Here is a 26,339-nt window from a genome sequence, read left to right as displayed (position 1 = left end):
TGAGAAACATGCACTTTATGGACAAGGTGATTTAGAAAACAAAGTTTCTTTGTCGCCTATCAACTTGTTTGACCAGGCATATGTGTACATGGATATTTTTATACCAAATAGGCTTGGTGTGACCCTTGAGTCGACCTTGTTGCACATGCTGCTTGTAGTGGGAAGTACTACTCTACTATAAATTGGATTATCTCGAAGATAGACGATGGCATGGATAAGAGAAGGGCTATAGCAATGTGGAAAGTCATGAAAATGCCACATGTTACTCCAATACATAGACGTTAATGAAATCTTCTTTTCGAAAATGTTCCTTTTAGGTACTTCAAGGATGATCGTGGTCTTAGTAGAGGGAAGAACCAAAAGGCTATGGTGATGGTCTCGAAGAAGAAATAGAAGACGAAGAAAATGACGTGCTTGGTAGCAAAAGCAACCCAATCCCCTTGGATAGTGATGATGAAGAAGCTTCTCGCCTCGACTACTCCGACGAATATTCTTTTGTGTGGAGGACAATCTACCTAGCAAAGCCTATTGTCAAGTCTCATGATTTTGTTCCTTTTTTGTCTAGAGCTGAAAAAACCGTTTTTAAAAATCTTCAATTATAGACTTTTTTTACTAATTCTATTTTTTGTTAGGATCTTCGGTAAAACTATTTTTGTTTACTTTAATTTCATAAACAATTTTTTCAAACACAAAAAATATTCATAACTTGTTATAATTTAAATAATTCCAAATATGAGACTTTTTTTAAAGCGATTACATATAAACTTAAGCAGGTAAACATTAGACTTTATTTGAAATAGGTGACCCTCACAAAAATCAATTAATTGAATCACAAAAATTAATTAATTGATTGATAAGAGTGTATAGTGCACGTCCTTCCAAAACCAACACACATACACCTAGAAAAAGCAGGGAGGGGAGCGGGTACGTTTTTTCTCGATGATTTAAGAGAGCACTACTGCCAAAGTTGATAAAAAGAAACCACAATCTTGGCTCGGTGATTCCAAAGCAAGCCTGCCTTCTTTTTTTTGCACGCACTTCTCCGTGTCTTCAGTGTTCACATGGAAAACTTTCAAGAGAGAGAGAGAGAAAAAACAGTTAATTTTCATGAAAAGCGTGCAGAATTTAGCAATGGAATTCTTGGAAGTTTTGGAGAAGAGGAGTATGGGGCACCGAAAAGATAGACTTGCGGGCACTCTTTGAATAATGTGATTTATTTTTTTTAAAATTTTTTTTCACGATATTCCCTGTTGTGTCTCCCAAGCAGACACAAGGGGAAGGAAACGGTTAAAAAGGCAACTTCAAAAGCAGAAAGCAAAAATGCAGCAACCTAGAAATTCTCCTTTCATATGCCCACCCACCGTGTGCAGCTCGATACTGTCAAGCTTCGTGGTACATGTTTCCCTCTTCTTTTCCCCTTTGTTTTTGCCATCTCTAGCTCATTTTCTGCTGGAAAAATCTTGTTTAAAAAATAAAATAAAATAAAATTTATTCTTGGCTTTCTTTTGAGCTCGGCAGCCTTCAAAAATTAAGAAGCATCAACTGGATTTTTGAAGGAAAATCCTAACTGGGGAGGCTGAAGGTAAATCTTACCTGTGGCCTCCACAACTCTTAGGTGACTTCGGCTGCCTTTTTTGGAGGCAAAGTCATGCCACATGATTGGAGAATTATTGGTGGTGAGTTGCACAAATTTCTGAGAAACCATGTGAAATCGAAGCCAAAATCTTCTCTACAGGCCCTGCTGGTCTTGGCTCTCCTGGCCTTGATTTGTGTCAGCCTGGTATCACCCCAGCTTCTCCGGCTCAACCTTGTCCTCATACCCTGCCCCCCAGCAGAACAAGAAGACCTGTATGACTGGAATTTGAGGACCACCATGGGCCTCAAAAGGCAGCCTCAGTCGAGAGAACTGAAAGCACAGCAGGAAATCACAGGCACACATCAGCTAGTGGCGGCAGGCTCCATGCACCTGATTCAGGATATGCTCCAACCTCATCTCAATCCCACAGAGAGCATCATTGAGGAATCTCAAGATTTGCATCCAAATGTAGATGGAGGCAGGGCATATATCCGCCCAGAGGACACTCACAACCACGAGAATCTTGCTATTTTTGATGTTGGCAAGCAAGGAAGGTGGGTGCCACCGCTGCCAGAGTATCGCAAAATTAAGGTCAAAGGTTTCCGCAAAGCAGTCAATCTGGCAGTGAAAGCAGGCAGAAAAGCCTGGAGAGAGCGTGAATTCCTCTGCAACAACACAAACTTCTTGCCCCATTCCGATGGGAAAAGAGACACACCGTGCCCAACATCAATCTTTATGGAAGAGCAAGAGATAGAGGAAGCACATCATTTCATGAAGTTCCCTTGCGGCCTGACTGTTGGCTCATCCATAACTGTGGTAGGAATGCTTCGCCCACCGCACTATGAATCTAAGCCCAGCATCGGGCACATCGGTGATGCTGGGTCTGCATTGAACGAGGTTTCACAGTTTATGTTTGAGCTGCATGGTCCCAAGGACTCTGAAAATGAGGAGCCATCCAGGATTCTACACATAAACCCTAGGCTGAAGGGCGATTGGAGTGACAAACCTGTGATTGAGCTGAACTCATTCTCCAAGGGCCAGTGGGGTAAAAGTCAACGCTGTGATGGTAGTCGGTCCCAATATTATGAGACAGGTCTTTCTCTCTCTCTGTCTCTCTGTCTCTCTCTCTCTCTCTCTCACACACACACACACACACACACACACACACACACATCATTGATTATGTTAGAATCATATGCATTCATGCGTTGATTTTTAAGTGTGTGGAGGTTCTCCATTATGACAAAATTATGAAGACCTCAAAGACTGGCTTTGTGCTTACATGTATCTATCTTTTAGATAGATAATGGATATACGTACATAAACATACATGCATTTATGTGTACACATACAGCGTGTGTGTGTGTGTGTGTGACAGAGAGAGAGATTGTATTAAACGTATATGAAAGACCTATAGGGTCTATGAGCCTGAAAATGAGTTATGATCCATGAAAAACTGGATCAGGTACGCCAATGAGGTGATAGCTCAAGTGGTGAAGGTGTTTGCCTAGGACTAAGAGGTCGTGGGTTCAAATCCCCCCTTGGTGCTTCCTCGGCGGCATCGCCTACAGGTGGATAAATAAGCGCCTACGGGCAGCTGTCTATGGACGGTGAAATTTGGTAACTATGGGAGGATCTTGGGCCAAAGGCCAGTTGAAAAAAAAAACTTGGATCACGTACTATACATCTCTATAGCATCTGAGGATGTCCTGTATCTGCAGCTGGGGGAAGGTGTAGATCTCTGGGGGTGGGGACGTTGGGCTTGAGAGAGACCCCGTTCCCTCTCTCTAGTGATTCCCTGGAAGCATGGTCAAGCCCCAGAGGGTCATGGGCTCAGTTGTACTGCCTGTGCTCTCTCCTCTGGACAAGTCTGAGTGGTGGGCATCGTAATTGCCTGATGGGAACCAAAAAAATCTGTGATGAAGGTTTGAGATGTGTCTGGCTCATTGTCTGAGACAAAAGGTGTACAATGTGTCCATGGAATCTCATCATGTAAAAAAAAGATAACATAGTCTGCGAAACCAAGTGTAAATGACTTAATTATGTGTATACAATGTACATATAGGAATTCATATGGACAGACATGCATACATATCTACATAATGGATACATGCACATTCATCCATGCACATATACATGCATACATACATACATATAACATAGATTTGTACCTACACTGTGTGTGTGTGTGAAAAGGGGAAGAGAGAGAGAGAGAGAGAGAGAGAGATGTGGTTTAAGTTTTTTTTGATAATTTTGTAATGGGTTTGCATATGCCAGTGGAAGGCCTTCCAAAGTGTGAAAAGTGGTCTCAAGGAGACCGGGATGGGAATGAGCCATCATGGTGGCTTCACAGACTGATTGAAAAAATGGAGAAACCTGAGTTCAGCTGGCCATACCCTTTTTCTCAGAACCGCTCCTTCATTTTGACGGTGAGGGCAGGATTAGAGGGGTATCACATGAGCGTTGATGGCAAGCATGTCACCTCCTTCCCCTATACTACAGTAAGTAGCAATTTCCTACTTCAAAATGTTGTGAATAGATTTGTGATTTAGGACTTTTGCAACAATATGTTGTATTTGAAAAAAAAAAGCATAGACCTATTAAGGACTACTTAAAGGGTATGCCTTTGTAATGGGGGATTAGGCGCTCTCACATGGCGCAAGTGGATTGGTGTGGCCTCTCTCTATCTGCATCTGCCTCTAGGGCGTCTTGCCTTGACAACCATGTTGGCTTAATCCAATCTGAGTACCATGCAGTGCAGAAAAGGTCTGGGATTTTCAAGCCACTTATTTGAAGAACTTGACAACAGACTGAATACTCCAACCTAAGTACTCCTCTGCTAAGTCTGCAAGTTCATTCTTTGTATAGACCTTGGAGTAGCAAAGGCGCGGGTCAAGATTGCATCCTTCAAAGGGCCCTATAATGAACTGTGCATACACTCATGGATGGTGAACTGTGCATACGCTCATGGAATATGTCCATAATTTCCCTGTCTATGGTCTCCTCTGGATTGGGGATGTGGTTCCAAGAATCCTGGTCCTGTGGGTTTAGTGAGTCTCCAGCGTAAGTATCTGAAGTTTGAGGAGGACGTTCTGATGTAGGCGTATGCTGGCTGGGTGTCCTTGTGTGTCCTCATCGTCTAGCATTCTTGCTTGGCGCCAAACATTATGTGACGAGTGTTTGGCCATGGTCATCTTGCCCCCCATGAGTTTGCCCCTGTGTCTCTATCTCATTCAAGAAAAGTGCCACACATCTCTGGTCCTCAATTTGGATTCATTGTAATGATATTGATCTGGCCCATGAAAATCTAAGTGGTCATGAGGTCTCACATACACTTCATTCTGGAAGGGAGAGTCTCATCCATGTCCTATGAATATATGTTAGCTAACTGTCATCCATCCCTAAGCACTCGTTTTGGAGAGAGAGAGAGAGAGAGAGAGAGAGAGAGAGAGAGAGCAGGTAACTGTAACATAGCAGATGCTAGAAAAGCACTGTGAAGCACTAGTGACTTGTGCGGCAGCAACCTCACCCTCTGTCAAAGAAATGGGGTTACACATGCGTTGGAGAAATGTTATTGTTTGAGGCCATGCATGGTCCATGGAGCATATGCATGATCCATATCTGGCCTGGCTGGCTCCATGGTTGGTACCCCTGCACCACAAATCTTGAGCCTTCTAGATGCTGCAAGTCTTTGGTTGCTATGTGATCTCTAGGTAGTTTCTCAAATCCTGGGTCTGCTTCATGCTGCAAGTTTCCTAGATGTCTCAAGACTAGGCCCCTTCGTGTTGGCCTCAGTCCAAGGTTTGATTGTCTCTCTCCCACACGTTGCGTGTGTGCCTGTACAGGTGTGTGTGTGTGTGTGTTTTCCAAGTATTGATCCTGCTAATCAGTTAATGATGTTTCTCCTCTCCAAGCTCGACCCACAGGGAGCAGGGAGAGTCCAAAGCCTGCCCGTAGGCGAAATATGACGGGTTGTCCATCGGCTTCAGCGAGTGGGGATTGATCTCAAGACCCCCACTCAAGAGTTCAATCACTTACCAACTTGCATATATGCCGTGGCCCGTGGACTCCCGCACTCCGTGTTGGCTGATTAATGGAAAGGAAGAAGTAATGCATGTCTGGGTGGTGTCTTCCTGTCTGCCAGCTTGCTTTTGCAAGATTTTCTCTCTAGGCCTATGAATCTCGTGCAAGTAGAGGACCACACGTCTGATCCCCTCATTCTGCATAGAGTACCCGTCCCTCTTTGAATATTCAGTGACAGCACCTTCAAATCTCATATTAGGGATCTTGTTACATACCCTACAAACCCTGCAGTTTTTTGCCAGTGCCACCTCTTAGCCTGTCTCTACATGCAACTTGTGAGAGACACAGTGCTTCTCCATACATATCTAATTGCAGGTGTCAAAATGAGTCGTTTTGTACCTTGGCATCTCAAAAAACGCTTCCTTGGTTAAGGTGAGAAAGTGCTCTTCTGGCATGTCAGGGTGGATCCATGTCCTATGGATGTAGGTCATGTGTGAGGGCTCTGTTTTGCTCTTGTTTAATCAATCTAGCCTCTTGTCTGAGAGAGAGAGAGAGAGAGAGAGAGAGAGAGAGAGAGAGAGAGCTTGACGTTGATTGCAGGGTCTTTTGGAGGAGAATACAGTCAGTTCCTTTGTTGGTGGTGATGTGGACTTGCAAGCTGTTCTTGCCACGTCACTTCCTTCCATTCCCCCAAAGACATCAGATGAGTGGATCTTCGAGAACTGGCAACTTTGGAGAGCCCCAAAGCTACGTGGTGGGCCAATTAGTCTCTTCATTGGGGTGCTCTCTGCAAGCAATCACTTTGTGGAAAGGATGGCCGTAAGGTCAACTTGGTTTCAAGCAGAACCGATACAGTCAGCTAAAGTGGTGGCACGCTTCTTTGTTGCCATGGTACGAGCCTCCAAAGATCTAAGAGCTTTCAAAAAAAACTGATTATGACTTTACTCTATTGTTGGTATAGTCAGCATTGTTCCCTTCTTTTCAGCAGCACCCAGACAGAGACATCAACCTGCAAACAAAGAAAGAAGCAGAATACTATGGTGACATGGTGATACTGCCTTTCATGGATGACTATGATCTTGTGGTTCTTAAGACCTTGGCAATCTGTGAATATGGGGTATGTGTCTTAAATGCTTACTTGAGCTCTGTATTGATTCTGCATCATATACTGGATTTAGTGAGGATATTTTTGGCACAGGTTCGTAATTTGTCAACGAACTACATAATGAAGTGCGATGATGATTCCTTCATTCGAGTGGATGCAGTTTTGAATGAGCTGAAGATGGTTAATCAAGCAGAGAATTTGTATATGGGAAACTTGAACATGTTCCACAGGCCATTGCGAACTGGAAAATGGGCAGTCACATTTGAGGTATGCCTTTGATCAGAACCACCCCCACTTCTACTACCCCCCCCCCTTTCCCCCTCTCTCTCTCTCTCTGTGTCATGCTGGTATAGCGGTTTGTGCATTGGGTTCCTAATTGAGAAGTCGAGTTCAAGTCCCATTTCCTTGCGATCATGTGGACCATATATAGTCCACTGGCTTGGCTATGACTTTAAAAATTTCCTCTCTCTGTGTCTTTCTTGAGAGAGTTTCGGCCCTGGCCATCTTGACCCCTCCCTTGCCAGCCAACCATCACTAGCTTCTTCCAGACCCAGGAGGAGGACACCCATACAGTGGATCCCATGGACCCACCTTGGGCTGCTCCCGACCCACCTTGCCCGAGAGGAGTTACCTCAGATCGGGCCTCCGCATTCGAGCGTGCCCGACGCTCCCTCCGCATTCGAGGTGCCCGATGCTCCCGCCCCCCCGACGTCGGCCACAATCCTCTCATGAGCACCAAATTCAAGACATGCTACACCGCCATCGAGCTACCTTTCCATGTGACGTAGCTGAGGGAGACCTCTTGGCCATACTGATTAGCCCCATGCTTGATATCTTGGAGAGTGGTGTACCATCTAGTGGGGGCTGATGCTTCTTTCCTGTTCCATGTTCCTGGTATTCCATGATGAGATTTCCATGGATAGTTTTGTATCACCCCAGTGAGATAGCTTTGTTTTGTTTCTATTTTATTTTTCCGTTCCATGATGAGATCTGCAGCTATGCTATGGACATTATATTGTATCACTTTGGTCTCATACGCCCATTGGTCCTTAGTAGACGCTTAATATATCTTTCTTTCTTTCTTCCTCTCTCACACACACTTTTCTTTTTGTGGGGGGATGGCGGCAACGGGCATGGTGTGGCTCTGTGCTAACGTAGGTTTTGAATTTGATGCAGGAATGGCCTGATGAAGAGTACCCTACTTATGCAAATGGTCCAGGATACATTATTTCACGAAAGATTGCAAGCTTTATTGTGACACAGAATAGAAAGAGAGCTCTAGAGGTGCGCTGTAAGAGCCTTTTTGATTCAAATTGTTATTATGTGCTAGAGCATGGTTCATATGATACTCCTCTGTCAACTTACTTGCAGCTATTTAAAATGGAGGATGTTAGCATGGGATTATGGGTCAAGAAATATCAGCATGACAGCGAGAGTGTGCAGTATGTGAACATTTGGAAGTTTTATCAAGCTGGATGTGAGGATGGATATATAATAGCTCATTATCAATCAGCTCGCCAGATGCTATGCATGTGGAAGAAGCTCTTGAAAGGAGAATTGCATTGCTGTAACTACAACAGATGATACAAAAGCAGGACGATGAGACTACATCGGAGCACCACATGTCCGTGCAACACTTCCTGTAGAAGTAATAGATCATTCTTTTATTGATTTGTTAAGATGGCAACCTTTCGATACCTTAGAGCTTGGAATGCAGATACATATATGCAGGGCTTCAAGCATCTCAACCTTCTGCCTTTGGAAGTGAGTGTTAGTTACTTTTAAACATGGCTTCAAGCATCTCAGCCTTCTGCCTCTGGAAGCGAGTATGAGTTACATTTGAGACATGAATTTTCATTCAGAGCTTCTGCCTCAAGCCAGAAGCTCTGTGCACATCTCAAGGCTCAATAATCTGTGCACACTGCCAATCTGTAACATGATTAGAAATGCTTCAAGTATTATGAAGCAACAGCTTGTCCTCTTGACTCATTTTAAATGACAAGAACCAGCCATTTCTGATATCTGATGTTCTTTTTCTCCTTTTCTATTTATTTTGAAGTCCATTAAGTGCCATCTAAGTAACTCAAATGGCTGTTTTTGCCATTCATAAGAGTCGGCTAATCTTTGACCTCTAGCAAATGTTGTGAGCACATGTGATGCTAATATAAACTCTTCTTTGCCAATGAGGTGATAGCTTGTAGAGATGTTTGTCTAGGACTAGGAGGTTCTGGGTTCAAAACCCCACATGGTGCTTCCTCAGTGGCTTCGCCTATGGGTGGTTGAAAAAGCGCCTACGGGTGGGTGCCAACAGGCTGTGAAAAATGGTAACTACAGGCGGATCTTGGGCCTAGGGCCAATCATTTTAGCTGTTAGTTGTTATTTATCATTGCTTCTAGTCTTGCGTAATCATTGCTTTAATAGGGGAGTGATTGTTTTGCTAGTCTAGTTGTAAGTGCTAGCCTTCATCATGGCTGAGTCTGCCCTTTACCTATGGAGAAGTGATAGAAACTCAGCTCGTTGGTCTCTGTATAAAAATTGTCCTCTTGGTTAGGACAAATTTATATATATATGTAAACTTGCACCTACTCTTGGGCACTGATGACGTGAGCAGGGATGTTGTAGCACCTAGTCCATGCTATGCATGATGGAGTTGATGATCTTATACTTCATGATTGGACAATCTTTGAGGTAAAGTTTGCATTTTTTGTATTCTTGTCTTTGCTTGTTTTGTTTTAGTGAATTAGACATTTAAAGTTTGCTTTGTTGTTGCTAATTAGTCATTCAAAATTTGTTTAGCTTGTTTGTTAGAAATTCTTTTGTTGTGGTTCAATAAAGAATGTGTATGTGGGTGTGTGATTTAGTTATGTATTCGTCAAGTTTTGCAAGTTATTATTATTACAATTATTATTTCTTCTCGGGTGTTCTATACTAAGCTTTCCTATTTTTGATTTGTTTGTTTTTAGTGATTCTATTCTTTCTTTTAAAAGTATATATATATATATATATATATAAACTCTTTTTGGAAGTGTTATAGCTGCAAATTGGACTCATGTAGTTTGTGAGCCATCATTAGATCATTGAAGTCATGCATTTGTCAGCATTGTTTTGTGAATCTTTGGTGGTCTTGAACATCATATCAGGTGGAGACCTGCACATGCACATATTGAGAGAGAGAGAGAGAGAGAGAGAGAGAGAGAGAGAACTTTGCCATGTTGTGTCTTTCTGTTAAGTTTATAACTTTGGAGGGTGCTATGCTTGAAACTCAATGGCATACCTGTGTGTTGGGTGTATTACTGAAAAAAACAATTTCTTCCCTTTGGTCTCATAGACCCCTTAAGGTCTTTTGTAGACATCGAACATAGCCTCTCTCTCTCTCTCTCATGTTGATCCCCCACCCCCACAGAGAGTCCTTGTCATGTTGTGCCTTTTTGTTAAGTTTATAACTTCTGAGGGTGCTCAATTCTCTGTGCTTGAAACTCAATGGCATACCTGGGTGTTTTACTGAAAAAAACAATTACTTCCCTTTGGTCTCATAGACCCCTTAAGGTCTTTCGTACACGTCTAACATAGCCTCTCTCTCTCTCTCTCTCTCTCTCTCTCTCTCTCTCTCTTCTCCAAGTATCCCATCTTGAGAGACGGCTAAGAGGTGCCCTCATCGGTGCAGGCCATTAATGATTTTGGTGGTGGTTGTAGATGGTATTGGTGTAGGACATTTGCCTCATATGAAAGACATGAGAGAAGGGACACCAAGAAAATACCGAAAACAAATACTGATGATGTGGTACAGATGTCCCCGCTCTCCCCCATAAGTGCTTCAGTCCATGCCCTCCATCTAGAGCGCCACAGCCCTCCATTCTATAGAGACAGATCTAGGAGATTCTCTGTCGTTATAACACGCTCTCACAGAGGCCTGACATTCCCTTCGCCATTGGATCAGTTTTAGCTGAGGCAGGTGTCGTTATTAGCTGATCATGGCATCTCACTCTGCGTAGGATCATTTGTTGATTACATGTGCATACAGTAGTGTTAGATGTTTTCTCTTTACTTTTTTTTCCCAGTTTTTCATGGCTCAGTATATCCATGGTATCATTGTATCACTTTTGGTCTCATAGACCCTCGGGGTCTTTGGTAGACATTAATATTTCTCTCTCTCTCTCTCTCTCTCTCTCTCTCACTCACACACACACACACACACACACACTTTTCTCATTTAAAAAAACAACAAAAACATTGATCTTGTTTTGATCTTGTATTTGATACATTACTATTCGACAGTATCGTTATGTGGGGAAGTGACTTGAGAACTTTATCAAATCTATACCTAAGCTTGCTCACCACTGAGAAATCCGTGTGCATGTGCAACAGCAATATAGGCATCATTCATGAAATCTATAAGAAAGTCTTCAGCTGCTTCTTGCAAGCACCACAATGTAGAAACTTGCCACTTTTTGTATGGGGTATTACTTTTGGTCAAGAGTCCAATCCAGTCACATATTTGCTTTACTACACGGATGAAGGCAGCCCTTGGGATAAGATGATGAGTGTCATATTGGGCCTTCTTGATCTCTGAAAAACACCTCTTCATATAATACCATCTTGACCTTCTTTTCTTCTTAGGACTGGGTGCAGTAGCAACCTGTGCTATCTTTGGATCTTCAGTATATACTTTCCTTGCAATTTTCTTTGTCCTTTGAGTAGTGCAGAAAGTTGGGGTTGGGTGCTCCAGAAAGTTGGAAAAAAGGATGCCACTGGACCATTCCGTTTCTTGATCTCTAGCATGGAAAATTATATTCATCAATAGAATTATGGTGGCAAGTGTTATTTATATATCGTACTGCTCCAACAGACAGCTGGCTATGTTGGAAGATGTATTATATGAAATGGCAGGAAATCAAAAGTCAAGTGGGAACTATTCTGCTTAACTAAGAAAGCTGGAGGACTGGCTTCTTCTCTCAATTGATTCAGATTTTGCTAATGGATACTGGCCAATAGTCAATATTTACAATTTACAATCAAGGCAGGGTCCTTCCTATGCAAAAATTATCCGGAAGGTATGAGGAACTGAGTTGGATCGACAATCGAAGTCAATTATAATGAACGCTCTAGAACTTTGTCAGACAGGAGGAAGTTGAAGGCCAACACGACGGAACTTGTGATGGCCGCCGTGCTTTCAATAAGTTGTTGCAGGAACTCGATCTTCCTCACACTGATACTAGTGTACTTTTAGCTCTCATAGCAAGAGGAAGAAGTTTACATATAGTGAGAGCAGATGCAGAAAGCCAATAGTGGAGGTAAGATTTCCAGAATATGGTCAACTCCATCAAACCATAGCTCCATGAGCTGACGGTGCTACCAGATCACACTTGTTGATCTCTTTAAGGGAAAGGCTTGCCGCCCAGACATCAACCTCATGAGCATCTTCAGGAGAATGGCTTATACCTCCAGTACATAGAACAAACGAATACCAAACAAAGTAGTTAGTATCATAGATTGAGACCATTGCTTTGCAAGCTCATATAATGATAATTGTCCATGGATACTCAGAACTGGTAAAACAAAGATGTGCATGTATAAAGTGTTGTAATATGCGAAAGCTCTAGGAGTCTTTTTTTTTCCCTAAGCACTCTATAGGAACTCTTGATGCAAGAACAATCAACATAGACAAAGAATATAGAGAGAGAGATGGTTGTATATTCAATATATTCATAAAGTACAAAAGTAGTACAATGTCCTATTGCCATTGACCTTCCCAAAAAGGAAAACATAAAGCCTAATCTAACCTAACTCCAAGTGGAGAGAGATGATCTACAATGAGCAAGGAGATCCCTATTATAGTCTTGGGAAGGAATAATAAACCGGTCTGCTGTCAGATATGTCCACATGGCATTCAAGTGTAGGATGCACATGACATCCCTTTCTGCTGACAGAAGCTACAAAGCCTCCAAGTAGTCTGTCAATAAAGACAAATAATCTTCTAAGAACTTGTCAAGCCACACCGCTTCATTAGTCCGCTAGTCTTGAAACTTTGTGATGAGGAATAGTGTTTCTTTTTAGCGAGAGCCATCTTCATCCACTATGTCTGGTTCGTGTTCAATAGAGAGAGGAGGTCCTATATAAGGCTTCAACCAACTAACATGAAACATATCATGCATGGTCCAATTGGGGGTAGCTTTAGCTTCATAGAAACCTCGTTGGTCTTCTTTAGAATGGAAAAAGGTCCAAAGCTCCGAATGACAACTTTGGGCATCGCTTGCCCACCTGTTTCAACCTTTGCGTTAGTATAGTGTGAATATGGAAGCCTACGTCCGATTGGCTACGTTGCATACTTGTGCAACGTGAAACCATACGGTTGTATACAACAAAAAATTATAATATCGGGAGATTTAGAGGCCCGTTTGTTGCATATTAGTGCAATATAGACCTTGTATAGTGCAAGTCAATACAACACGACATAAGGCTTCCCCTTGCCAACATCCAACATAAATCATGTTGTACTGACATGAAATATAGAAGGTCTTTTTAGCTTGAATATGGAACCCTATTCCATATCTTTGTCTCATAGTCATGTTTGCTGAAATTTTAATAACACAAACTTAGTATAGCTTGAATTCGGAACCATGGAGAACAAAAGGAACACTTAAAGACATTACCGTAAAGCAGGTTTTCTTAGAGATCATCATTACAACATGGTGATACAAAAATGCCTTGTTAAAATTTAGCATGTCAAAATTTTGTACACGTCGAGAGCAGTTAATACAAAGAATTTACACATTGCATCAAAGGTGAATGGGCTGACACAGAATATCATCGTTGGGTAGGGGAAGCTTGCTCTTGCTGTATGTGTGGGTGAGTGCTCTTCTTGTTGGGGGGGGGGGGGGGGGAGAGTCAGCAGCTTGCTCTTGTTGTGCTTGCTCCTATAGAGGGGATGGTGAATCTTCAAGTTGGATCCACTCCCTATCAGTTGGAATTTGTGGATACTGTCTCGTGGAGGTGGCATTGGTCTTGGTTGTTGTGGAGGGGGCACAAATGCATATAGCATATTAGGCTCTCGTTGCCCAATATTGTTAATTAGAGTTTCAATTGTTGTGGCCTTGTATAGTTGTACATCCAAATCTGTATAATCTGCTAATCATAGATTCTACACATACAAAAATTACATGTGTGCTATCAATGAATGTATAAAGAAATTGAGGTATCATTAGAAGAAGAAGTGCATGCTTACATTTTCTAAGGGCAATCCTAACATTAAGTGCAATAGGCAGCAACATGGCGATGTAGCACACTCTCCAACCAAAGCTAAAGCCATCATGTTGCTCTAGGAATCTGCATCTAATTATCTCCGTTGTCTCTAAAATCTCCTCCTAGGTAAGGGCCTCAATACTAGCTATTTACTTTCTAATAGATATGCACACCATTTTTCAATTGTCTCAATACTCTCTCTCTCTCTCTCTCTCTCTCTCTCTCTCTCTCTCTTAGAGTAATATAAAAAATGATCATGTGGACTTACTACCTCACGTTGCCATGAAATCTTGCAGATGAATTCACAAGATAACATCTCTTTGCCTTAGTATCTATAAAAATCAAACTCCAGTGTCAATACAAAAGTCAATAAACAGTATAAGACGGTAAATCTAGTATCTATGTCAGAATACTAAAAGTTCAATTTCATTCACATGACACTTATGCTTCATGGTAGGCCATTACAAAAATCTAGGCATGGTCCAAATCAAGGTGCCTAAACCATGGACATATATCCGCATCGAAAACCTCCTCTGCAACCAGAAGTAGGGATATAAGAGAATCCAAAATATATACCCGTGGGAAGATTTGATAAAACCAGGCTGCACATATAATTAACATCGTATTACTTTGAGAAAGAATAACACTTTAAATTAAAGTTTAAGGCATGGAAATAACAAACCTTAAAATAGCCTGCATAACTCTATCGTTGACTTCCTTATGCATTCTACATAACACCTCAATCCCCACCTCGAAAGGGAAGTACTGAGGAGTGTCACACCGGCAACCTCACAACAAAGGAGGGGCCAAATACCTAAAAGATTGGACATTAGAACTATGCAATTCTTGAAAGTCAAATTCTCTCCTTGCCCTCTCAAATCTCTTTGTATTAGCCTACCTATTTTTGGCTCCATTGTTGGTCTTTTGTACGTTGTGCCGTGTGTCACGCGAATAATTAACCTTTGTCTCTTCAATGACAGTACCTCTTTGCGTTCAGGGGGGGGATCTCCTGGATATCTTTCATCTTTGTGGTGTCAGTGAGGCACAATGGCTCTAAGGTCTTGTCATATTTGAACCTAAGAAGCTGTAAATGAGTACATGTCCTTTTAACATTGCTGTTATGCTCTGCGCATGGGCAGCTAGAACGTAGCTATCTTGAAAATGCTCAATGACCCAATCCTCGTCGTTAGCCTCATGCAAGTAACCCAACGCCGAGCCCTACTAACGCATATACCATAGTGGTTCCTTTCAACAAATGGATTTGACAAGGCGCTGGAATGGGAGATTTGAAATTGCGCACTACATGTGCCTCTGCACCTTTCGCAGTTCACGTAAAATGGACCTATGCTGCTCATACCTTTGAGTCCTCAATTGACCAAAGGCTGGAAATATTCTTTGCCGGTCCATCTTTCTACCCTATATTAGGATCCTTAGATGAGGAGCCCCTCATAGTCCTCTTTGTCCGTGCCATCTATAACAAAATTAGATGGATGGCTCAAATGACTAACCAAGAAATTTTTTGGATAAATATACTACAACCTAATATGTAGACAACAAACACACTCAAGCCCAAACATTGCATTGTACTGCATTCACAATCAAAGAAACTCCAACACCCAAAGAAGGCTCAAGTGAAAAACAAGGAAAACAATTTGGATTAAATTCACTACAACACGATGGGAAGACTTCCAACACATTGGACCCCCCCATATCGCGTTGTATTGAATTCACAAAGAAGGAAACTCCAACACATAAAATCAACGCAAAGGACCAATAAGGACCAATTTTGAACAAAACTCACTACAACGCTATAAGAGGACTTCCAACACATTAAAACGCTATAAGAGAACTTCCAACACATTAAAACCCCCATATTGCGTTGTACTGCATTCACAATCAAAGGAACTCCAACATGCGAAATAGGCTCAAGTGACAAACAAAGAAAACATATTCGATAAAATTCACTACAACGCAATAAGAGGATATCCAACACATTGAATGTTCCATATCGCGTTGTATTGAATCAACAATGAAGGAAAATCCAACACCAAAAATCAGCTCAAATATAATGCGATATGCAAATAAACAACATATTCAAACCAATAAATTGCGTTGTGTTGCATTCACAACAATCAAAGAAATGCAAAATAAGCTCAAAAGATCAACAAGGAAATAATTTTGGATTGAATGCACAACGCAATGGTGGGAAGACTTCCAACACATTTAAACCCCCGTATTGCATTGTATTGACTTCTCATAAATAAAAGAAACTCTCTCGGGAGTCCACATAGAATAGGAAGAAGAAGACATGGTGCAAGTTAATAAACATCGAATTGAGAAATGGACACTAACTCGTCCAGGATGCTGTCCACGATGGGATTAGATGGGGTAGACGACGGAGAGTAGATCACGCAGACGAAAAGTGATGAAGCTGCTGTTTACGGCCTGGCTGTGGAGAGGAAACTCAATGAGCAGTTTGATATTGATGTCCTCAGAAGAGAAGGCACCCAAGTTTACAACTACTGCTGACAAGAGGAGCTTGTTGTGGTAGAGAAAACAGAGCACATTCCGACCTCAGTCCTCCCTATGTATCCAATAGGTGACCACCAGTATATCCTCTTAATAGATATTCAAGCGTTGTTTGACATCAAGGAGGACTTCTATCTCGCCATCAACGCACAGAATCTTGAAGAAGATGATGATTTTGTCGATCCAAGTGTGGATAAGTATCTTCTACTAGTTTAAATGTCAAGGACAGTGAGTACCATACTCTTGCTCAGATATTATCAATGATGTATGAGGATGCTCGTCACTATGAAGCCAACCTTTCCACTGAAGAGGAATTTCAAGATGTTTAGCACAAAGACTCACTAGTTCGCAAAAAGTGAAGAGGAGTCTTCAACTATCCAAGATGTTGAGTCATCAATCAACTGATGAATAAATGATTTACTTTGTTAATGATGAGAATCAGAAGGTTTGATTATAATAATTTTGAATATTGTGGATGAAGCTTCATATTGCATTTGTTTTGTTGGTTTATGGACAACTTTGTTTTGTAGCTCGTGGTGTATGATGATGATTTTCTCATGCGTACATCAAGATCCCGAGTGGGAGGACTCGGAAAGGACTCAGTGCCGGGAGAGTACATTAACCGGCTTAAATTTCGAGAGGTCATTATATTCCACAAAAAGTTTTCAAAGGATAAAGCTGAATTCCCATTGTTTGCAATCAAAACATTATCTAGATGTCTTGGAGGATACCCCGTCAAGTGGAATGTAGATAAAATCATGCTTATGGAGAAGCAAGTAGCAGTGCAAACCTTCGGGTAGGGCCCTAGAGTGTATGCTCTAAGGAGCAAATATTATTTAGCCTACACCGCATAGAGATTAACATGTGGGATCAGGGATCCCTAGATGTTAAGTGAATATGCAAAAGGGAGCTTCTCAAATTCAAAAGACCAAGAGTTTCGCCAGTTTTATGATTGCTAGTTGGCACGATTAAGAGTAGCAGTAGACTCCCATCCATTGTAAAAAAATAAATTTTTAATGTAATACAATGACACTTTCTGGAGTATGGGCTTTTTGATTTGGCTCTATTGTTATATCCATGTTTTTAATGTCTAAAAGTTTAAAAGTACCCATGGGAGGTGGTAAATATAGGGAAGCATAAATTGAAATGAATCAAATTTTTATTCAAGTCACTAATTTATAATTTTCAATATCCAAAGCATTAAGTGTTGAGATATCAAGCTCATCTAGTGTTGGACATTAATGACCCATTGGTGGGTAATAGCTTCCACACTTATGTCACTAGCATGGTTGGTGAGATTATGGTCGATATGCCTCCAGTGGATTACAGGCTCCATGACAGCCAATTTGGAGTACTAAAGTTATGTCATAGTTATAGTGCCAGCTTATATAGTCGGGTTCACACTATGGACCGACCACTTTGTATGTTGTTGTAGGTCCTGTGTCACATGGCCTGACATATCATTAGGTACGTGATCTTGGTCCGATTAGGGATGGAGCCTACTTAGATATTTTCCTTGATAGCCATGGGATGAGGCCTGGGGGGGCGGGCAATCCCCTTACTATTTCGCGGTGTTCGCATCCTCGTATGGCGGAACATATCTATAGTCGATATGTTGCTGCATATGGGAGGATGCCGAACAACCGCCAGATTCCCATATACTTCGCAAAGCAATTATATGCACAGTTTGTCTTAGGGGAGGAGGTGGATTACACAAGCCATCGGCCTGGTGGCGGTGCTAGCCAAGGTCGTCTCCAGGGTAGGCAGCCTCCACCAGCCCTTCGTGTAGCTGCTATACAGATCCTGCGTTTGTGCCTTTATCGACGGTTGAGGCTCTTGGCACCCAGGTTGGCATCGACGTACGGAGTACCACCACGGAGAGCATCCAGCACGTGGTGCACTTGTTCTCACGATTAATACCGATGATGACAGATGTTGAGGTATTTACACATTTATTACTTCTTAAGTTTTTTCATAGTCATTTGTTTACATGTTTATATGTACTTTTCTATATTTTTAAAATGAGCGACATGGTTGATTGTGTCACGTAGGGTCCCACACCTACTAGTGAGAGACTCACTCAGGAGTTAATAGAGGCAAGAGCGGAGATTGACCACCTTAGAGCTGTATTACGGACAGCAAAGGTAGCTACTTGGCAGAGGCACGGCATGCGAGAGAGTCTGACATCCAGCATGTAGGTTTCTCTTGTACGTAAAAGAGCTATAATTAAGGTCCAAAGTTATAAAGTTCTTTAAGTAATACCTAATGAGAGAGACTAATCAATTATTTGTATGCTTTACTTTTTGAGTAAGCTCGGACTGAGGTAGAGAGTTTTAGAGCTGAGGTAGAGAAGCACATGATTATGGAGTGGATTGCACAGCATAGGGTAGAGCAGTTGATGCTGCATGTTCAGGAGTTCCATAGATCCTCAGGCGTGACAGTGCCTTATTGCCTCTATATCCATGGCCTGTTACAAAGGTTTTTAGATGACCTCTCCCTCAGGATGCACCACTATTCCTCGGTGATGCCTACTACGCTCTATGTCTCAAGGACATTGACAGTACTGGTGGATATGCTCCGGGATGTGGACATTTTTTCCATTTGTCTCGCATCACCTAGGAGCTAGTACGCTTCTCAGCATGTCCCTCTTGTCGTGCACGCGTTGACCTAGCAACATACAAAGTTTTGGGCATTAAAGATCTTCAACCAAGCTTTGCTCGAGTAGATGCTAGGACTGGCACGCCTCTTGATTTTACCTCAACTACTGACTTAGGACTCGATGCCACCGATGACAAAGATCAAGAGCCTAAGGTGCCTCTAGAGATTGAGCAGAGTGCACACGAGTTTGATGCATACTATAGAGTCCTTCACGAGAGCCAGCTCACAGCATACGAGAGTGTGGGTGGTGTTGGCCCTAGTGGCACCTTGGGTGATGGTGCTGGCAGTAGTGCTACTTCTCATGAGCAGCGTGTCCTATAGCATAGAGGAGCTTACACACGTAGAGTGGCACGCACGTACCATTTTGCTGATTATAGATTTTGGATTTATGGACAGAGACGTCTTGCAGTAACATGCAATAGAGAGAGGGAGAGGGCTATAGTAGCTTATGGGACTCGTGAGCTCCCGAGTACACCAACACTAGGTTATGATCCCGCCTTTGAGGCAAACATCCCTGCAGATATTCGACGACCCCCACAAGCCGACAGAACCTCCTCGACGTGCACAGCGGCCTCGACACGCACGTCAACCACACTAGTCACAGATGATGATATTGATTGGGTTCTCGTTGATAGCGACTAAACTCATACTAGCTAGGTTAGCTCACTTACATTGTACTTAGATTTATTGGGAGTGACTAATCTCAGACTAGCTGAGGTAGCTCATTTTCATTATGCCTTGATCTTTTGAGTTAGTGGCTAAACCCAGAGTAGCTGGGTTAGCTCACATTCTAATGTACTTAGTTGATGTTTATATCATTATGAGTTTTTTCATTATTGAGGATCATTACATTTTAGTTGATGTTTATGGTTTTTGATTTTTTAACACTTTGGCTATCATATTGTTTGTTGAAAATCCCCATGCCATCGTACCCAAACATGCTCCGATGATGGGGACCAAACTTTGCAAGCATGTGGGGGGGATCTACCCCCCACCCACATGCTTGCAAAGTTTGGTCACCATCGGAGCATGTTTGGGTTAGTAATTAGCGCCTAGTGTGGATTTTTCAAGTCTTTTGGTTCTTAAGAGGCCATGGAAAATCCTGCTCTTTCCCATACCATCGTACCCAAACATGATCTGATGGGGAACAAACTGTGCAAGCATGCAGGAGGGACCCACCCCAAATTCTTACAAATTTTGGTCCACCACTGGAGCATGTTTCAGTTAGTAATTAGCGCCCAGTGCGGATTTTTCAAGTCTCTTGGTGCTTAAGAGGCCATGGAAAATCCTGCTCTTTCCCATACCATCGTACCCAAACATGCTCCGATGGGGGACCAAACTTTGCAAGCATGTGGGGGGACCCACTCCCACATGCTTGCAAAGTTTGGTCCCCATCAAAGCATGTTTGGGTTAGTAATTAGTGCCCAGTGCAGATTTTTCAAATCTCTTGGTGTTTAAGAGGCCATGGAAAATCCCGCTCTTTCGCATACCATCGTACACCCAAACATGCTCTCATGGGGACCAAACTTTGCAAGCATGGGGGGGGACCCATCCCCACATTATTGCAAAGTTTAGTCTCACCACCGGAGCATGTTTGGGTTAGTAATTAGTGCCTAGTGCGGATTTTTCAAGTATCTTGGTGCTTGAGAGGCCATATAAAATCCCGTTCTTCCCTATACCATCATAACCAAACATCCTCCGATGGGGACAAAACTTTGCGAGCATGTGGGGGTGGGTCCCCCCCACATGCTTGCAAAGTTTGGTCCCCATCGGAGTATGTTTGGGTTAGTAATTAGCACCCAGTGTGGATTTTTCAAGTCTCTTGGTGCTTAAGAGGCCATGGAAAATCCCACTCTTTCCCATACCATCATACCCAAACATGCTTCGATGGGGACCAAACTTTGCAAGCACGTGGGGGGCCCCCCACATGCTTGCAAAGTTTGGTCCCCATTGGAGTATGTTTGGGTTAGTAATTAGCACCCAGTGCGGATTTTTAAAGTCTGGTGCTACTTAAGAGGCCATGGAAAATCCCTCTCTTCCCCATACCATCGTACCCAAACATGCTCTGATGGGGACCAAACTTTGGGAGCATGTGGGGGTGGGTCTCCCCCACATGCTTGCAAAGTTTTCTTTCCAACGGAGCATGTTTGGGTATGATGGCATGGGGATTTTCAACAAACAATATGATAGCCAAAGTGTTAAAAAAATCAAAAAACCATGAACATCAACTAAATGCAATGATCCTCAATAATGAAAAAACTCATAATGATAAAAACATTAACTAAATACATCAAAATGTGAGCTAACCCATCCACTTTGGTTTTAGCCACTAACTCAAAAGATCAAGGCATAATGAAAATGAGCTACCCCAGCTATTCTGAGGTTAATCACTACCAATAAATCTAAGTACAATGTAAGTGAGCTAGCCCAGCTAGTCTGAGTTTAGTCACTATCAAGATAGAGATCTAGTCAGCAGCACCCTCTCTAGCTCTCAAATGCTCTAGAACTCTCTCATGGTCATCCACTCAAAGCCAAAAATGAGGGAGAGAACTCTATTTTTGGCTCTGTACTCGATCAAGAGTGAGCCTGGTAGCAACCACTAGATGAGAGAACTAAAATGCCTCTAACTCCTACTTCCACTGTTGGAACTCAAAACTCCCCTGATGAAGTCGAATCTGCTGGTAAAACCGGCCCACCACAATCATGCTATGGGCGTCAAAAGAAAACCCATGATTATCCACTGTATCCTGGTGAAGGATACATTTTGGCCTAGTGCAACTCATCAGATAGTAGTCTACTCCCTCACTATTACCCTTACCGGCAATAATAGCAAATACATCACCCTCATGTAGTAAATCTATCAGGTCATCATAGCTTGCCATGAACATAGGACCTGTGTGCTCATTGGAAAACACTGGATGTGAAGGATGCTCGGGGGAGAGGACTGTCTGTATCCATGCATCTGCCCATCCTCTCGAGGCACAATGTGACCAATCGCCATCCATGCAAACCATCGTGTGTAAATTGTGGGGGTTGCCATGCATGTGCTTCTAATGGAATGTAAGCCCAAGGTGCCAGGTATTGTGTCACAATCATGGGAGGCTCTATGGTCAATCATGCCACCATCCACATGCCTAAAAAAACTCATGACAATCCGAGCATCACGTTTGGGATACGATGATGCTGCAATCCCACACAAATGTTGGGAGCACCACTCGACCATGTGGCCCGCATCTCTAAACCACTCGGCATCCTACCGCAGTTGATGATGCCTCAGGGCAGGTTCACACACGCGCCCGCACCATCATGATCTCCCATTCCGTGATCAGTCTCAAAGAATGACCAAATCACTGGGATACTAGATTGCACATGCCACCTATAAATCCATAAAACAAAGTCTTAGTTATTATTTTCTTTAAGATGTTCTGGTGAATTTAGTTTAATTGCAAATATAAGAGAACCATAAGTACTACCTGTAGAGCCAATAGAATTGTTGTGACGACTTGAACTATGTGCGACAACCCCGACCAATCCCATCTCGCTCGCCATGTGTGATCCCTCAATCTCGTAAAAAATCGTCATGGAGACGAAAACAGTGTTGCACAAAATGTGCATCATGTGAACAATCATCCACTGATATAGAAATGATACTCTCGAATAATGACACGGGCCTCAGGGGTACTCGCTATCCCATCTACATGGGCCTCTGCATGTCAATAGCCAATGTGGACCATAATAGCAACCTGTTGAGGTAAGCAAGAGAGACGATTAGGGCACAAACAATCAAATAAGTAATATAGCTGAAACACGAAACAAATATTATGAAATATAATCATTACTTGCTCCGAGAAGTAATACTCAGATTGTATCTCCTGATGAAAAGGTGTGAAGGTGTAGTTCTTTGCAAAATCAACCATAGAGATGACCACACCAATAGGAAACTCTGCCAGGCATGCTTGAAATTGACGATCCTGCCACTTGGCATAATGACTGTGCTGTATATAGGGGTAGATCTGCTCCCTAAAAGTGACAATGTGGTGTATGTTTTTCCACGAGCTGCAACTTCCTAGACTACCCACCACTCTGGAGCTGGTGTGTCACATACTCATAATGTTGCCATGGGACTATCTCTTGGTCACTTGCATCAAGATCTACCATCTGTAGATGTGCAAGTGAACCACATCTCCACACAAGGCATCCTATGGAACTGGGCATCCTCTGTGCATGCACACAAAAGAGAGTGGATGAAATCACGAGAACTACGAGGCAACTCTCTGTGCCCATGGGCTAAGAGAACAAAACACATCATAAAAAAGTTAGAACTCAACATGGTAGAAGCGACAACAACATGCGTCACGCTATAGTGAGTACCTCACAAACCAAGGCTTACACCCCTCAAATGACCTTTTCCCAATTTTAAGCTTTGGATATGATGCCACAAATTGAGAATACAACTCTGTTTGGATCATTTCAACTTTAAAAATAATATTATTTATCTAATTCTAAAATATAATCCTTTAAAATTAATGACTTTAAATTCTTTTATATTAATAAGTTATATATATATTTTATTATTTAAAATTTATATTTTATTTCTCTTTTTTTTAATATTAAAAATATACTAAATTAACTTTTTCAAAAGTATATTTTTGAAAAAAATGGAAAGGTGGGAAGGAGGTGCCACGTGTCACATGCGTGCATGACATGTGGCATTTTCTTAACATGTGGCACTATTATGGTTGATGTGGCATGCCATGTCACCAAGTGCGAGGAGGCAAGAAGATGTGGCATTAATGATGACTAGGATGATGAGGTGGGGAGTCAACTAGGTTGACCATGTTGACATGGAGGGTGGAGGTGGCAAGGTGAGGTGCAAGCTGCTTATGTGGATCCTCTCGAAGCTGATGTGGACATAAAGTGGAATGCATATATAAGATTTGTGCCTACCCAAGCCTCACACATGGAATGATATCTAGGCTTTGAAGTTTACCAAGCCTAGATTTCCAAACCTAACTAGGATTGGTTTTAGACTCGAAAAGGGAAGAGTGGACACAATATGGGAATTTTCACTTGGGAGGATTAAAAATAGACCTTCCCATACTCAAATTAGCCAAATTTTTTTAATAAATTCATGGCAACAAGTATATTGATCCCTATAGTTTTTATATTGAAAGACTCAATATTTGATTTTCTAGAATTAAATTACAATTGATTTAATGGGTTTCTGACAGTCATAACAAATTTTCCAAAGTAAATCTACAAAAATCCAACTGTTAGATTTGTAATTTTACCTTAGACCCACATTCGACTAATCTTCCCCAATCTAATCATCACTAGATCCATACAAATTGAGCACTGTAAATGGTATATGTGGTGGGAGGACAAAATAGTATGTTTTTTAACAATTCTAATGCCTTTTAAATAATATAGAAAATAGTAGAACAAATCAAAAATTACTCGATAAATCAAGTTTTTGGTTCCCAAAGAAAAGGGAATTTGCAATTCTTCTTAAAAACTAAATGCATGTTTTCAGGCGAAATCCAAGGGCGCCCACTAAATGAAACTAGATAACCTCATCTTGCAACCACCCATTATAGCAACACTTCTTGATGCCCTTGTTGATGCAATAACACTTCCTAGTAGAAAAATAATTGAGTATAGAAAATTGATGAAGGCAAATATGACTTTTTGGTTCCACTTGAAGACACTAGAAAGCCAAATCTCTCTTCATTGTTGTCTATGCAAAAATAGTATGTGAGGAAAGAGGAGATTCAGATGAAAGCTTAATGGCTTCCTTGAGAGATTGAAGATTTGAATGGAGGGAAATTCAAATGGAGAAAAGTGGCTATTAAATTAGGAAAACTTGCCCAATGACAACCACCATCATAACTTCATGAAAATTCACTAGAATAGAACTTAAGTATATTTAATTGCGCTTAAAAAAAAGAACTTTTCAAAATACTAAGTTTGCTTTAATATATATTTGAGTTTTTTTTAATGCCACTATTTCAATCAACATCTTCTAATTCTATGTTGTACTTATGTTAGAAATATAGTTGCATAGTTACATATGTCAGAAATATCCTCATACTTGTTTTCTTACTTTATAGAGTACTAGCTTTTCACATTTATGAATTTTCACTCGTAGTGGTTGAAGTTACGTAGAATTTAAGAACATTAGAATAAAAAAAGCATTGAATCTATTTAGAAAATATGGAAAAAGTCAAATTTAGATTCGAAAAGAAGAGAGAGAAACCCAATATAATAATATATTTTTGTACTTTTAATATATTTTTACACTTTTTCGAGATTTCAAGAGGAGAGAGAAAGCCCTTAAAGAGCCCATTTGGAGCCCAAATTTCCCCTAATGTGTAACTTGTCCCGTTATCCAAGATCGCTGGGATTTCCTCCATATTTTTCTATTCAAGAAGAAAATAAAGATTGTAGCATTTTGGCTCCATTTTGGTCATCAACTTCATAGAAAGTGGCTCCCAAGGGTACTGATGGGTCCCTTCCTATGGATGTTTTCTTAGCAGTCTCATCTGCTACCATTGGGGTTGGGATCTTAGGTTGTGGTTGTTCTACCCAATGTTTCAATAATGCCCATTGTGGATTATGGTGCAATAGGGTTTTCTCAAGGCAAAGGTAGCGATGTTGATGTCAAGGCTGCTAGGAGGGAAGTGTCTTTGTGTGTTATGGTCTCACTTCTCTCAGCTTGATGTGCTACCCCCTTGCTAGCACTTTAGGCAGATCTTGGATGAGATCATCCAATCATGAAGTGGAGACAGGGTTTGGTTCTAAATTTCTTTAAGTATCCTCAACTGATTGGCCAATTTTTATGATTAGTTAAAGCTATTCTTTTGGGTCGAGATACTCTCTTGGGGCAATGCGGATGGGTGTTTGTTTGGGTTTTTGTTGGCCTAGGTTGTCTAATTGGTTTTGTGGTGTGTCATCACTTGTGGGGACATTGAATGATACCTTATGCTTGTCTAATTTTCATTTATTCTTCCTTTTTTTGTTCTTTGCCCACTTAGAATGCCATTTAGCAAGGTTGAACCAGTGATTATCATGCCTTGGTTGTTCTAAGTTTGGGCTCATGTCATGGTTTTAATGGGAATGTTGTCTTTCATGGGATGATTAGGATCTACTATATTAGTGAAGAGATCCAAAGGGAGGACTAGGGTTGTGTTTTTACCTTTTTCACTCTAA

At 41.6% G+C, this 26,339-nt stretch overlaps 1 protein-coding gene across 4 annotated transcripts; it reads left to right on the top strand.

Moving 5' to 3' along the window:
- Window positions 1–886: 886 nt before the first annotated feature.
- On the top strand, window positions 887–8,720 carry LOC147611218 (hydroxyproline O-galactosyltransferase GALT6-like). 4 transcript variants are annotated; one of them, XM_086785884.1, is made up of 8 exons: window positions 887–1,392; window positions 1,519–2,669; window positions 3,854–4,077; window positions 6,200–6,490; window positions 6,588–6,716; window positions 6,798–6,971; window positions 7,881–7,988; window positions 8,076–8,720. In XM_086785884.1, exons 2-8 carry the CDS (start codon window positions 1,649–1,651, stop codon window positions 8,286–8,288), a joined length of 2,160 nt encoding a protein of 719 aa, XP_086642010.1. In that variant the 5' UTR covers window positions 887–1,392; window positions 1,519–1,648; the 3' UTR covers window positions 8,289–8,720. The 4 variants fall into 4 exon arrangements, with proteins under 4 accessions (XP_086642010.1, XP_086642007.1, XP_086642008.1 ...); XM_086785881.1 differs by having other exon boundaries at window positions 1,000–1,392; window positions 6,585–6,716; XM_086785882.1 differs by having other exon boundaries at window positions 1,033–1,392; window positions 1,557–2,669; window positions 6,585–6,716.
- Window positions 8,721–26,339: the final 17,619 nt, after the last annotated feature.

Source organism: Cibotium barometz, chromosome 48, assembly GCF_041138505.1.
Source record: "Cibotium barometz isolate CiBa-2024 chromosome 48, ASM4113850v1, whole genome shotgun sequence".
In the NCBI taxonomy this organism is placed as follows: Eukaryota; Viridiplantae; Streptophyta; class Polypodiopsida; order Cyatheales; family Cibotiaceae; genus Cibotium; species Cibotium barometz.
This window is presented reverse-complemented; position numbering and strand designations above follow the sequence as displayed.

Excerpts from the sequence above, each read along its gene's own strand:
- LOC147611218 (XM_086785881.1), top strand. The coding sequence starts at position 1,649 with ATGCCACATGATTGGAGAATTATTGGTGGTGAGTTGCACAAATTTCTG. Across the intron at positions 6,491-6,584 it reads CACGCTTCTTTGTTGCCATG|CAGCACCCAGACAGAGACAT; the intron begins GTACGAGCCTCC and ends CCTTCTTTTCAG. Across the intron at positions 6,972-7,880 it reads AATGGGCAGTCACATTTGAG|GAATGGCCTGATGAAGAGTA; the intron begins GTATGCCTTTGA and ends AATTTGATGCAG.